This window comes from Antechinus flavipes, chromosome 2 (genome assembly GCF_016432865.1).
Source record: "Antechinus flavipes isolate AdamAnt ecotype Samford, QLD, Australia chromosome 2, AdamAnt_v2, whole genome shotgun sequence".
Lineage (NCBI taxonomy): Eukaryota > Metazoa > Chordata > Mammalia > Dasyuromorphia > Dasyuridae > Antechinus > Antechinus flavipes.
This window is the reverse complement of record NC_067399.1, coordinates 543,611,672-543,626,040: the sequence shown is the minus strand read 5'-3', so window position 1 is coordinate 543,626,040 and position 14,369 is coordinate 543,611,672. Positions and strand designations below refer to the sequence as shown.

Sequence of the window (14,369 nt, the reverse complement as noted above, 5' to 3'; positions counted from 1 at the left end):
TTTGATAGCTGAGTGGAGGATGGACCAAATAGAGCCAGGGAGACCAACCATCAGGCTGTTGTAGTAATTCAGGAGTAAAATAAGAAGGGTCTGAACTAAGATGGTCGTAGCAGTATCAGATGAGAAAGGGGAAGCACATGAAAGATAGGATGAACAGGATTTTGCAGTATTTATCAACATGGGGGCAGGTGAGTAGAAAAAAAAGTTTTAAAAAAAAGTCAAGAATGTCATCTAGGTTGTGAGCCCTGGATAGCAATAAGAACATTAGGGAGAGGAGATAGTTTGGGGAGAAATATTGAATTCAGCTTTTTTTGTTTGTTTGAGGCAGTTAGGGTTAAGTGACTTGCCAAGAGTCACACAGCTTGGAAGCATTAGTGTTTGTGACCAGGTTTGAACTCAGGTCCTCCTGAATTCAGGGCCAGAGCTCTATCCACTGCACCATCTAGCTGCCCCATTAATTCAACTTTGGACAAATTGAATTGAATATTTTTACAGGATATCCAATTTGATAAATCTTATGGATAGTTGGAATGTGAGACTGAAAGTCAAAATGGAATTTAGAATTGGATAAGTAAATTTGAGAATCACCAGCATAAAAATGGTAATTGAATCCATGGAAGCCAATTAGTTCACCAATTGAAATAGTAGAGAGAAGATGACTTGGAACAGAGCTTTATTATAGGTAATAAGAAAGTAGATTGTACAGAGGGAGAGGCTGAAGATTGATGAGAGAGTAGGGTTGATAGAGGGATATATATCTTGTATGCTAGATGAAATGGGATCACTTGGCATATAGAATGGTTGGCCTTGGCAAGAAATAAGGGCTACTTTTTTATGTGAAATGGAAGTAAAGGAGAAGAAAATGGAAGATGAGGAGCCAGGTATAAACCAGGAAAGTTTTGAGGAGAGGAAAAGATTTGGGAAAGGCACTGTGATGGTTAGGGAGAAAAGGTCGTCTTTCCATGGTGAGGGCCTGTTTGAGAATATGTCATATAACTCTGTATTGTCAGCAAGATTACACGATTTTCTCCAGTTTCATTCAGCAGCACATGAGAAGAAATGAAGGCAGCAGATGGTAGGAGTAATTTCAGACTGAGACTTGGCAGGACAAGATTTTCAAAAGAATAAGAAGGCAAGATATTCAAGAGAGAGATAATCAGCTGCTACCTTAAGCCACCTGTTCTGTTTTGTATGTTTATGTGAAGAAATAATGTTCTTATTCCCTGCCCATACCTCCAAATGGAAATTTTCAATTTGAGAAATTTTTGTTTAGAAATGGAATAAGATTGTAACAATATCTATACATAAGTATTGTGAGATTAAAAAGATTATTTTAGAATCCTCTGGATTATAAAGGAGAAGAAGATTGAAAGTCAAGTACTCAACTCTTTAAGAAAGAATAATAACCTAAACTTAGAAGTAACAAGAAACAATGATCTAGGAAGGATCATAGAGAATGAATGTACCTCAAAAGAGGTTCCTGGGTCAGGTCTGCAAAGAGGACAATATGTATGTGGCATTGGCAAATAAGTATATGCTCCTTTTTCCTTCCTCCTTCCAAAAAAGTTAATGTGTCATTACTCTGAATAAAAAAGGGATAGTATCCAGAAGAGCCCAGTCTGTTATGGCTTGTATGAGGAATAACAAACAATATGAGCGTGTCCAGTGATGAAGTGTAATCCAGGGAAAACCAGGTTTCCACAATCAAAAGAACAATGAAAGACTGTGAATGGAAGGAGATATAGGATGAAAAGAGATAGATTAACAATGTCAGAGGGCAAGTGGAAGCAAGGAAGGCAGGAAAGGATTGAAGGTGGATCAAGATAGGAATGAGTTTGGAGAGATACAGAGGAAAGAAGTTTTCATTTTGGCAAATAATGATTCTCTGAATCACAGGGATTAAGAAAGTGGGAGGTCAGAATTTGTTATCCATAGGCAAAGGATCACTTGAGTATGTGATAAATTAATAAAGAGTTGAAAAAGAGAGAGGAAGTTCAGTGATAAAGTAATCAGAGGGTAAGAAGGAAGCAATTAGACCTATCTCAGTAAGAGTCTTTGAGAGGAGATGGAACAGAGGATGGCATTAAGGACTATGTATTGAGGGAGGCATGTAGTCTTTGGTAGTAGTGTTTGGTAGCATATGTCCACTTCATTACCACTCCCTTATCACAGTCATATTGAGGAGTTAGGGCTTTGGTATTGGCCAGAGTAATAGTCCTGTCTCTTCTTCCTTATCAGTAACAATCCCCATCTGCCTTCCTTTGCCATTTGCAGTGACACAAAACTGAAGGTTCAGTTTTTATTTCATGACAGTGGTGGTAGAACATGGTGACAAATGTGGCTTTCACCATTGGTAACTAAAAGGATCATGTGTAGAGGCATCCTTCTATTCCTTTCTGTGAATAGAAATAGGCCTTCCACCCTCCTGGACTGCTTGATATGGCATAAGGTAGTTTTGCTGCTGGACCAGACACATCATCAACAGCAATTTAACCTTATTTCTTAGCTGCTATGTCCTTCACATACCTGTTGCATTCATAGTATCACAGTTACTATATCCTCCTCAATGATTGTTATCTTTCCTTATTTTAGTATTTTTTCATTTGTCTTTGTTCAAAAGCTTAATGGAGAAATTTCAGTTTAGTGGTGTGATTCATTAAAAATCATATTTTTTTTATTTTTGTATTTTAATTATATATATACACACACACATACACACACATACATGTATATAACCCATATTTAGCATTAATTTACTAACTCTCCCCTAGAAGTCCATTCTTTATAACAAAGAATAAAAGAAAAGAAAAAATGAGTAAGACTAATCAAACATCAGCCAAGTTTTAACATTATATGGATAGCTCTATATCCAAAGTTTTCCAGTTCTTTTAAATAGGGAAGGAAAGAAGTTATATCTCTTTTTGGAGGCCAATAGTGGCCATAATAATTCCATGGCACCCATTTTATATTGTTGTTGTTTTTTTAAACATTAATATAGTCGTCATGTCTATATTGTTTTCCTCTTTCTGCTTACTTTGCACCAAACATATGTCATCCCATGATTCTCTATATTTATCTTTTCTTAAAGCACAAGAATATTCCATTACCTTTGTGTACCACAATTTGTTGAGTCTAGTTCCACTTGATAAATATCTACTTTGTTTGCAGTTCTTTGCTCCTAAAAATATTTTGATATATATGAGACCTTTATCATTGATTTCCTTGGGAATAGTTGCTTATCATAGGATATGATTGTTTTCCAGAATGTTTGTACTAACTCATAGCTCTGTCAGTTATACATTTTTTGTGCTTATTTTTTTATACGCTCTAAATTTAACTCTTCCCAATTTTTTTGGTTATTTTTGACAATTTGTTGGATGGGAGGTTTTGTTTTGACTTACATTCCTAATATTAATGGTTTAAAGAATATGTTCATATGGTTAATTATTTACAATTTTTAAAAAATTATTCATATCCTTTGACCACTTATCTATTAGGGAATGGCATTTAGCTTTATATATTAGATCTCTTCAATATCAGACTTTTATCAGATATGTTTAATGCATTATTATTAATGCTTTTTAATTTCAATCAAAATTATCTCTTCTGTGCTTTCAAACCACTATTCTATATGTTTAAGAATTCATCCCTTAGCCACAACTGTAAAGGTATCTGATCTGTTTTCTCATGAAATTTTTTTGTGGTATTACTTTGGACCTTGTATCAATTTTGAGGCTATTGGATATATAGGGTATAAGATGTTGTTTATAAGTATAAACAACTTTTTATTTCTTGCAGACAGAGCAAATAGAGAAGGATATAATTGGATTCAAGACAAACAGTATTCTTGAACCATTTAAGGAAATTGCTTTTAACTCTTGGATTTGTCATTTATTTAATACACACACACACACACACACACACACACACACACGATGTGAAGCTGCAACTTTGTTCAGTCCATTTATTGAAACATAATTATCATAAAGCAAAAATTACATCCATTTCTTTCTTACATATTGTCTATATAGCATGTTATGGTATTTACTGATAGATAAATGCCTACATATTTCTGTTGTGAGTAATAAGCAGAATGATAGCCCCAAAACATCTACATTGAAAGAGCAATTCACTCAGAATTTTTATATCCTAATTTTAATATCCTTTATATGACTGTTCATTAATATTCACTATCTTTCAGCTTTCATGACTCTAGTTATGGTTTTGCTTCATGTCTTCTGGGGAGTTGTGTTTTTCGATGCATGTGAGACTAAAAACTGGTGGGCACTGATCGTGGTCGTTGTGAGTCATCTGCTGGTGTCAGGTCTGGTGAGTCCAGTTTATATGTTCATACTATAGCCACTCTCTAGAACTACATACTTCTTCATGTGCTTAAAGAAGGAAATGACATTTAGAAATAGGACTTTAAAAAATATATAAGGGGGCAGCTAGGTGGCACAGTGGATAGAGCACCAACCCTGAACTCAGGAGTACCTGAGTTCAAATTTGGCCTCTGACACTTAATACTTCCTAGCTTATGTGAACCTAGGCAAGTCACTTAACCTCAATTGCCTTAGCCAATATTTATATATATATATATACACATACACATACACATGTATATACATATGTATATATAGACACACACATATATATATTTTCATAATTTTTTTTATTTTGTAGTTTTTCAGGTTGTTTTAGAACCTTTAGTTTTCTATTCATTTGTATTTAGTTGGTTTCTCTTAGAATTAAAGGACTCTCATTTGTCCGTACTTTATTCTCAAAAATTAGTTTTTAAAAACATCATATACTTCTTGTGAGTCCTATTTTAACTTTAAATATAAATTATTCATTTATTCCTGTTTTACAAGGGAACAAAAAAATTTGGGATTTTGAAGTACTTTTATTCTATTATTATCAATTATTAATAATAGTAATAACAAAAGACCTCTGAGAAGATAATGGAATAACAGCCTAAGTAGTTTATTCTTTACTCATCTCCCTTCCTAAACTTTCAAAATATTGAGAAACAGCAATAACAAAAAAAAAACAATAAAATAAACTTCAAAATAATCAGAAAATAAACAAAAATCAACCCAGGGCCAAACAAGTTTCTACATCCAAGTGGAAAAGCAAGTGACAGAAACCTGTTTAAGAACTCACAATTATGGAAGCAACAGTATTGGGCTTGCTGAAGACCTTGGGCTACAGATTGCCAGACTCTGCTTGTGCTTTCCATAAGACTCAAGACATATTACCTCCTGCTCAGGCTTTCCCTGAGGGAATTTGCTGATGCTGCCTCATTAAGATTCAGTGGTATCTCCTTCAACAAGACAGGGCTGTTGATGGTTGTGATGAGAATAGAGACCTTACACTTTCTAATCACATATCTTTATTGTTGGATTTCTTCCTACCTATTGATTCTCTGTCTAAACTTACTCTTCAGTGGTTAGCATATCCCTATCCCCTTTATCTCAGTTTCTGGAAAAACAAGCCTTTTTTTTCCAGTGCTGGCTGTTTACTATGTCATTGTCATCCTTCAACACTTTCCTGAGAGAAGGCAGCAAGGCTGACCTCCAAATGAATCTTGTGTCATTCATCTTCTGCTACATCTGTCCCCTTAAGGAAGAAGAAAGTTAATAGGAAGTGAGACTTTATTATCCTGCTTTCAACTTTCTTCTTCTCTTGTACTTGTCTCTTGCCTAGTCTTCAACCTTCAAAGAAAAGGGGAGAAGTGAAAAGCAGCCTCTCATCTGACCAAGTGCATTCCATGTTATGCTCTACTTGTTTCATACCTGATCTCCAGTCTTGTCTGGGAGGCTTATACCTAACATATTCCACTTATTTTAAACTCCATTTCCCATCCACTTCAACCCTCTCACTCTAAGAGTCCTAACTAGATAATACCCCCCCTTTCTACTCAACAGGCTGGAATGCCTATTCCATTGGCAACACATTTCCCTTCTTCCAAATTTTTCTTCTCCCACTAATTCCATCTTTTAACAATTACTGAACCTGGCTCTCCCATGATAACACAGCTTCCTCAGAAACCCTTTCCAGTTCTTAAGTATATCTTCAATCATTTTCCTTGGCTCACTATTATTGAAGAATAAGAGTTGGAATAGTCCTTGCTCTTTATTGCCACTTCTAGGTTCTCCTTTCTACCTTTATCATTCAATTACTTCTCCTCCTTTACAGTTCATGAAATCAATATCTACCACCCAATCAAAATCTTGGTAGCTGTTGCCTGCAAACTTAGTCACTCCTATTTTCCTCAATGAATTTGGCACATGACTCACAATATTTGTATCTTCTCCAACTCTCGCTTTCATATTAGGGAATGTATATTTATTGATTCTCCTTCACTTTCCTCCATTTGAATTTTCTATAGTAGACAAAGCTCACTCTTTGTTAAACCAATTTCTTGCCTTTTCAGTTGTTTTTCTTTTTTAATTTTAGACTTTTTTGGTTTAATACTTATTGTACATCATATAAGTTAAATATTTGATGAAATAAGGCTGAGCTATTGAATATATTTATGTTTGTCTTTAATCTTTTCATCTATTATAAAATTTTATATCACCCCAGCTAATTTACTTTTCTTTCCCTACAGACCTTCCTGAATCCCTATTATAAAGCAAGTTTAGCAACATCATATGTTATCATGCTATTCATGGGTACCTGGGCGTTCTTCACTGCTGGTGGCTCTTGTAGAAATTTGAAACGATGCCTATTGTGCCGAGACAAGGACTTCCTTCTTTCTAACCAGCGTGCCAGATAACATCTGAGAATTGGGACCTCCCTGAACAGATTTTTGTGTTTTTAGAGGAAGCACAAGTGTGCCTTTTTCTAAAATTCTTTTTCTTGTTGAATTTAGAAGAAAAGAAAATGCTAACTAAATACGTGATTCTCATCTAATAAGGCTTCTATACAGCAGCTGTCTGAAATGCATATGTGAATGATAACTTCCTGGAAGAAGTCCAAAAATATATGAAAGGAATATGTAGCTGTGTCTTTCTACATTCAGTATGGTTAAATTAATACATCAAGAATATATTCCTTGCTGAACCTGCATCTTTTAAGTTATAGATCCACAAAAAGTTAAAGGGCTATAATTTCTGTGGTCTTTTTTGTGTGTGTTATTAAAGCATATCCCTTTTAGGGTTAGGTTAATTAAGTTAGTTAATGGCTTATGAGACATAAAATTCCAAATGTTCTTTACTCAAAATAAGATATTTATTAATTGTTCTATTTTTGAAGGGTTTTTTTCCCATTCAGAATTGACTTTGGGGATTTAAAAATTATTTTTGAAGTATAGGGAAGTCACATGTATTTGTAATTAAAACTCCAATCCTTTTAAAAATTGTTAATGATTTATTTTGTCCCAATCACATGTAAAAGCAATTTTTAATATTTTTAAAAGTTTTTCAGTTTGAAATATCTCCTTTTCTTCCAATTACAAAGGCAAATAATTTGATATATGCTATACATACGTGGTCCTGTGAAATATATTTCCATATTAGTCCTTGTTGTGAAACCTAAGCCACAAGAAAAATGAGATATAAAGAAAGTTACCAAAAACACATCCTTTGACCTGCCCCATTAGTTCTTTCTCTGGAGATGAATAGCATTTTTCATCATAAATCTTAAGGAATTGTTTTGGATCATTCTATTGCTGAGAATAGATATTATTCACAGTTGATCATTGTACAATATTGATGTTACTGTGTATATTGTACAATCTAGAATAAAAATCCTTAAGGATATTAGCAATTTTACCATGGATTCGCTTACTTAAAGCATGCTCAACATAGTCCAGATAGGTTTAGAAAATAACAGAGATAACATTTTTATAACCAGAATCTGTCTTAATAGTTAACAGATTGCCTAGGAAGGTATTTGAAATTGGGAATTTTTTTTTTTAATTTCATCAACATTTTTCAGCCATTTTTTATTTTGAGGTTCTTCCTGGGTTGTTCTTGTGGCTTTCAGCTTAAATTGCTTCACTGTGCTCAGATTATATTTTATCTCTGAATGTCCTTTTTAAGAAGCCAGATAGTGTGTACTTGAATAAAGTTCAACAAAGTAGATAAAAGGTTAAAAGAGAATATTAGGAAAACCAGCTAAGTATTGACTGTTTTACTTTATTCATATGTTATTAAATGCTGAATAGTATTTTATTCCCCAAAATAGTATATAATCCTTTTGACCATGGAATAATATAAAATTGAAATATATCTGAAATTAACAAATTTATGCATTATGTGATATGTATATTTTTCAAAATTAATGTTTTTGTTTGTTTTGAGTAGCAGATGCAATATTCTCAATGTTATTCAACTTTTAAATCTTCTTTTACCTTCATTTGTTCAGGAAAAAAAAAACCAGTAAATCATGCTGTTATTAACCAGCAGTTGCTTTAGGGAAGATTGTGTGGTGTGCAATGGACATGATAGATATACATGTTAAGCTGATAACTCAACAAATCCTTTGGGTGCACTAGAATTTTAGCCAAAAGAGAAGAGTGAAATACTGAGAAGTACTGAATGCTAACTTAACAGACTGATGAATCTAGTTAAACTTTAGGGAAGTAGTGTATCAATGAAGACTTTTAAAAAGATTGTAACCATTGTCCTGAGCTGATTATACACGAAGTTCCAGAGGGTTTAAGCCTTGTGTGTGAACTTGACTTTTTTTGTAAATTTTTTGTCCTTTTTAAATTGCACATTTCATTTTTTTGAATGAAGAGGAAAATGAAATCCTAATATACCTCAGATAGATGTGCAAGGAGCTATAGCCATTTCCCTTAGAATTATCTATTTTACTTCACTTCAATCCTGGTTTTTACCGTGGGTATAGAGTAGGACAACTTGAATATCTCATTTTCTTGCCTTTAAAAATTCTCATTAGACAGGAGAGTTCAAAACATAATCCACATATACAGAAATAAAATCTATGCATAAATCAGGAGTATGAGAAATACTCTAGCAATAGCACTCTATTAATATGTAAGGAAGTCTAGAATATTAGAATATTTTTTAAAATCTCTATTGCAAAAAATACTTAGTCATGATGCAGAAGAAAATTATCCTTTACTTTGACACATTGTTCATTTCATTTAGAAAATTTTCCATTATCTAGTGATTCTAAAATAGCTATTAGTAAAGGGCCCTTTCAAGTTCTTTTTTCCTTCTCATTTTTGCCAGAATATGCTGAAGAGTTAGGATCTATTAATTTGATTGTTTTAATACTTAGCCTGATTCTAAAGAATACACAAAAGGGAGATTATGTTCTCCCTTTTTGCTGAATTTGTATTAAGAGGCTTTTTTGCCTTTGTTTATTTATAATAAGCCTTATTAGCCCTTGAGGAGCTTGAGGGAAGAGATGGTGCTTATGGAGAGTTTGTCCCCCAAGCAGGATCTTTGTAGCATGTAAAAAAATGAAGTTAACATGACCTTGAAATTGTGAACACTGTCTTGCAGTGCTCTGATATATTGGCATGTGATAGAAATTAGATTTATTTAAGAATCTATATTTATTTTTAAAGTCTTTGAAATTATAGCATGTTTTAAATGGGGAGATTGTGATGACCATTTGTGGTCATGGTGATAAAGATACAGTAAATGTCTCTTTGGGAAACTGAAAATTATAAATTTGCCAAAAGAAATAAATTATGAAGTCTGTAAACTATAGGAAATGGCTTTTTTTTGGGTATTTTTTAAAGTAAATATAAGTTCTTGTTGAGTGGTAGATTCACATTCTAAAATTCTTTTTAGATCTTTTTAACTATCAACTTAAGTGATAAGCATAAACAAGCATTCCTTCTGACCCTCCACCATGCCTGAGCTCTTACTTGAAGATTCTAGATTAAAGGTTAAGAAATTATTTCATTCTAAACAGATTTTTCATTATTGTCACTGAATATGTCAATATGAGTGGCAGTTTTTAGGATACAATAGTAGTTTCTGCCTTCTGAGGAAAGCTACCTCATATTTTTGTCTTGGGAGTTGGTATTCCTTATATTTAAGATAAATATCCAGGAAATAATCATTTTTCCTCATAGTTGCTTCCAAAACATGTTTTTTTTGGTTTATTTTTTCCATTTCTAACCCGAAATAGAATATGTCACACTTGCTTTTCTTAACAATTTTGGTGCTACATTTTATTCATAACTATTACTTCTATATTTTCTATTTAATGAGATATTCTAATCCATTTTTTCATAATTAAAAGACAGGAATTATACATTTTAGGCTTTTAGAGCAAATGATGCTCTAAAATGATGGGTTGGTATTAAAAATATATAAATTTCTGTGTAAGTTATACTATTATTTAATATTTAATTGCAACATCAGACTTTAGTTTCACTATGTAAATGTAGCAGCATCTTTCAAGTATCAATATTTATCATTGAAAATTCAAAGGAATATTGAGTTTGACACTTTCAGTTTTTATTTTTCAGCTTCTTCTGTCTCTGGATTCAGTATCTGAAAGTGTTTTCTCCATGTGTATTTTTTTTTGCATTATGAATTTTGACTTTGCATACAGTAGGGTCTCTGACATCGCATAGATCCTATTTGTTATTTTTGCTGTGGAGTTTGGTGCAAATGGATAATGGATCATGCCCAGAATTAAACAGGAGGAGAGGGGGTTGGACTACCTTGAAGTAGCAGAATACAATGGACAAATGGAAGGGGAATAGAGGTATAGATTGCAATACATCAAATTTTGAACTATATATAAGGAAAGGGAAGTGAAATCTGTTGAAAAAGGTGGGTTGACTTCATGGCAAGATAGGGAGATATCAATTCATGGAAAATACTTCTGCAGCAAAGTTGTGACTTCAAGATATGAAGAGACAACTATTATATGACCTTGAACAGTTTATTTCTCCTCTTAATGAAGGGTGAAAATGTCATTATATGATATTCTGGAAAATTGCAATTTGAAGCTCATAGTGGCTCTGGTAAGGGTATACATTGTCAAAATAATTATCTGGTAGATTTCAATCATAAATTCCTTAAGATGGGACTGTTGCATTTTGCCTTTGGATGTTTAGCATCTTTTGCAGTATCGGGCATATATTCATAGATGTCAAGAGAGATCCTACTGAATGCAAATTTGATGGATTTTTTCCTTGTCTTTTTATTTTTGAGTAGGATGGGGAAGAGAGAAAATGAGATATAGTAGGAACATAGTGTGGTGGATGAAATCAACTGAGTCACAAAATGGAGTCAGTGTGGTTTGCTTAATTCCCTCACAAATTCATCTTTTGTATCTTCTACCTTTTGCTTTTTTTTCCTGCTTCCTGAGTTTTAAATATTAGTTATTTCAAATACTGGAAGATAGCTATAATGTCTTTTCTTCTCCAGAATAAAAATCCTTTCTTCTTTTAACTAACCTCATGAAATGGACTCATGTATCTTCATCATTCTAGCTATCTCTCTGAAAGCTATCTGTCTTGTCAGTGTCCCTCTTAAATTGTGGTTTGCAGAATTGAACATAATTCTGGAGATGTGGACTGTCTAAAACTGATGATTAGGTACTTGTTTAGTCATGTCCCACTCTTCATGATCCCATTGGGATTTTCTTAGCAAAGATATTGAAGTGGTTAACCATTTTCTTCTCCAGCTTATTTTACAGATGAGGAAATTGAGGCAAATGAGTTAAATGACTTGTCCAAAGTTACACAACCAGTAAGTGTCTAAAGCCGAATTTGAACTTAGAAAGCTGTCCAGCACTCTATTGAGTCACTTAGCTGCTCACAGAGGGCTCTCCTTATTCCAGGAAAGATCTTACTAGCTTTTTGAAGTTAATCATGTCACTAATTGCTATTGAGATCTTTTTCTGATAAACTGGCAAATAACCATGGCTCCCCAATTCTATACTTAAAAAGCTCCCCAAACCCAAATGAAAAGCTTTATTTTTAACCATATTGAATTTCATCTTAGTATATTTAGCATTTACCTTCAGTGAGATCAGGTAAGTGTCTTAAACACAGGTTGGATTTATAATGAACTTCAAATAGGTGACTTAGGAAGCTAGTTTCTGCAGATGAGCTCATTGATTATACTGGTGATGTTAGCTTTATCATAAAGACTCAACTTCTATAACAGCAGGCACTAGTTGACTGAACATTGTCATGCTACTGTACTCCTCCACAAATCTTTGTCCTTGGAATCAGCAAGTTTTGGCTTTCACTGCAGGTAATTAAAAAGTTAATGTTTGAAATGAATGAACAACAGTACAAGTAATGACTTTGACTTAAAATGATGAGAGGTCATTTTCTACCATGTGAATGGAGATCACATTTTTCCCTGTGTTTTCATATTTAGAATATACAGATGAGAAATATCATGCCAGTCCCAAGTTACGAATAGAAAGTTCTTCCAAATGGGCTGTGGCAGAGATACGCTATAAATGAACTTGGTAGGCTGCTATAGAATACTCTTTGACAAATAATATCAGTTGCACATAACACTTCAGAGTCTGCAAAAAAACTTCATCATTATCTCGCAGTCATTCTGTGAATTGAATAATTTGTTATCTCTTTTTTATAGATAAGGCAAAGAAAGGGAGATGATATGCTACAGTAAAAAGAGAAATTAATTTGGAGTCCAGTATTTGTGTTCAAATCTGATATATCACCTTTGTTATTATTTAGTTTCAGTTATGTCTGACTCCGTGACCCCCATTTGGGATTTTCTTGACAAAGATGCTTTAATGGTTTGCCATTTCCTTTTCCAGCTCATGTTATAGATGGGGAAACTGAGTCAAACAAGGTTACACTATTCAGTGTCCAAGGTCTGATTTGAACTCAGAAAGATGTCTTCCTGATATCAAATTCAGTTCTTTATCAATTGTACCATCTGTCTGCCCCTATTACCTGTGTAATCTTAAAATAAATCAGTTAACTTTGGGCCACAGTTTTATCATTTGTGAAATGATTCTAGCCTCTAGAAGCCTTTCTAGCTCTAAAATCTTATCCTAAATGACTTTACCAAGTCAGTATCAAAACTAGAATTCAAATCCAGTTCTCCAAATTCTCACTTGAGTTCCTATTCTAATTCTTTCTAGGGAGAGACCAGAAATTAGTGGAGACAAACAAAGAATGAATTACAAAGTTTCTGTTTCTTATAATGGTTCAAACTAATCCTTTTTAGCTGTCAGGGGTGATATATTCACAGGCAGTTTTGGAGCAAATAAAAGTCGAAATAAAATCATAGCAGCTCTGCCTTAGAAAATAAAGCTAGCTAGTCTAACCTGAAAATTGTGACTACCAGACTTCCCTATAGATGGCTCCATTTGTTCATGTTCTCTGACTTTTAAGCAATGACTCATGATTCCTGGTAGCCATGCATGAAAGGAAGAGCTAAACGGTGTCATTAATCGTGCAGGTCCTTGTATAATTTATAGCAGTAGGGGATGGGGAAAAAGGCCTACTTGTTATAGCAGCAAAAATGTAGGTGGAATTAACAAACCTATATGGGAAATCTTAAGGGATGTGAAATAAGAAGGATCGACATCTTTGTACCTTCTAAGCAATGAAGAACAATGTGATTAATTGGCCTCTCCTAATTATTAATAAAGACTTTTTAATCAAAAGTGACCTTTCTACATGAAACAAAGTCATTATTCTGTTGTTCATTTCCTTTTTATGAAAACTGAACTGCCTACAAGTATCAGGGATATTTTAAATCAGGGAGGAAGAGAGATGATTATGAGTGTCCTAAAGTGGAGGAATCCTTGAAAATTCATAAAAATGGTAGAAGTAGTTGGGGCAGAACCAAAAAAAGTATCACCTTAGAAGAAAAAGCTAACAAGAGAACTGTGGGAATTGAGTGAACCACACTGACTCAGTTCTGATTCCATCCACTACACTATATTCTTTCTATATCTCATTTTTTTTTCTTTCTTCCTCTTGCTATTCAAAAATAAAAACAGGAAAAAAAAATAACCCAACCCTATCATTCACTGAGGCTGTTCTCATCTAGTTGGAGGTGTGAGTTCCAGTAGCTTAGCCTTCCTAGAACCATAACATTTGGGAGCTGAGAGAACCCTCAATGACCATCTAATTCAATTCATGCATGAAAGAAATCCCTATAATGTGCTCCATAAGTGACTTTCTAGTCTCTGAAGCAATCCAAGAAGGGAGAACTTTACTACTCAAGACAGGGACAGTTATAATTGTTTATTTAAATTTTTTTCCCTGAGGCAATTGGGATTAAGTGACTTGCCCAAGGTCACACAGCTAGGAAGTGTTAAATGTTTGAGGTCAGATTTGAACTCGGGTCCTCCTGACTTCAGGACTGGTACTCCATCCACTGTGCCACCTAGCTTCCCCTAATTCCAGAATCTCTTAAAAGTGA

At 33.8% G+C, this 14,369-nt stretch overlaps 1 protein-coding gene across 1 annotated transcript in view; it reads left to right on the top strand.

Moving 5' to 3' along the window:
* The window catches only part of APH1B (aph-1 homolog B, gamma-secretase subunit), a 34,483-nt gene extending 24,786 nt beyond the window's left edge, over positions 1-9,697 (top strand). Inside the window, exons 5-6 of the mRNA XM_051980904.1 lie at positions 4,202-4,329; positions 6,614-9,697. Of these exons, the coding sequence (XP_051836864.1) occupies positions 4,202-4,329; positions 6,614-6,781 (296 nt within the window). The 3' untranslated portion in view covers positions 6,782-9,697. The remainder of the gene's footprint in view (positions 1-4,201; positions 4,330-6,613) is intronic.
* Positions 9,698-14,369: the final 4,672 nt, after the last annotated feature.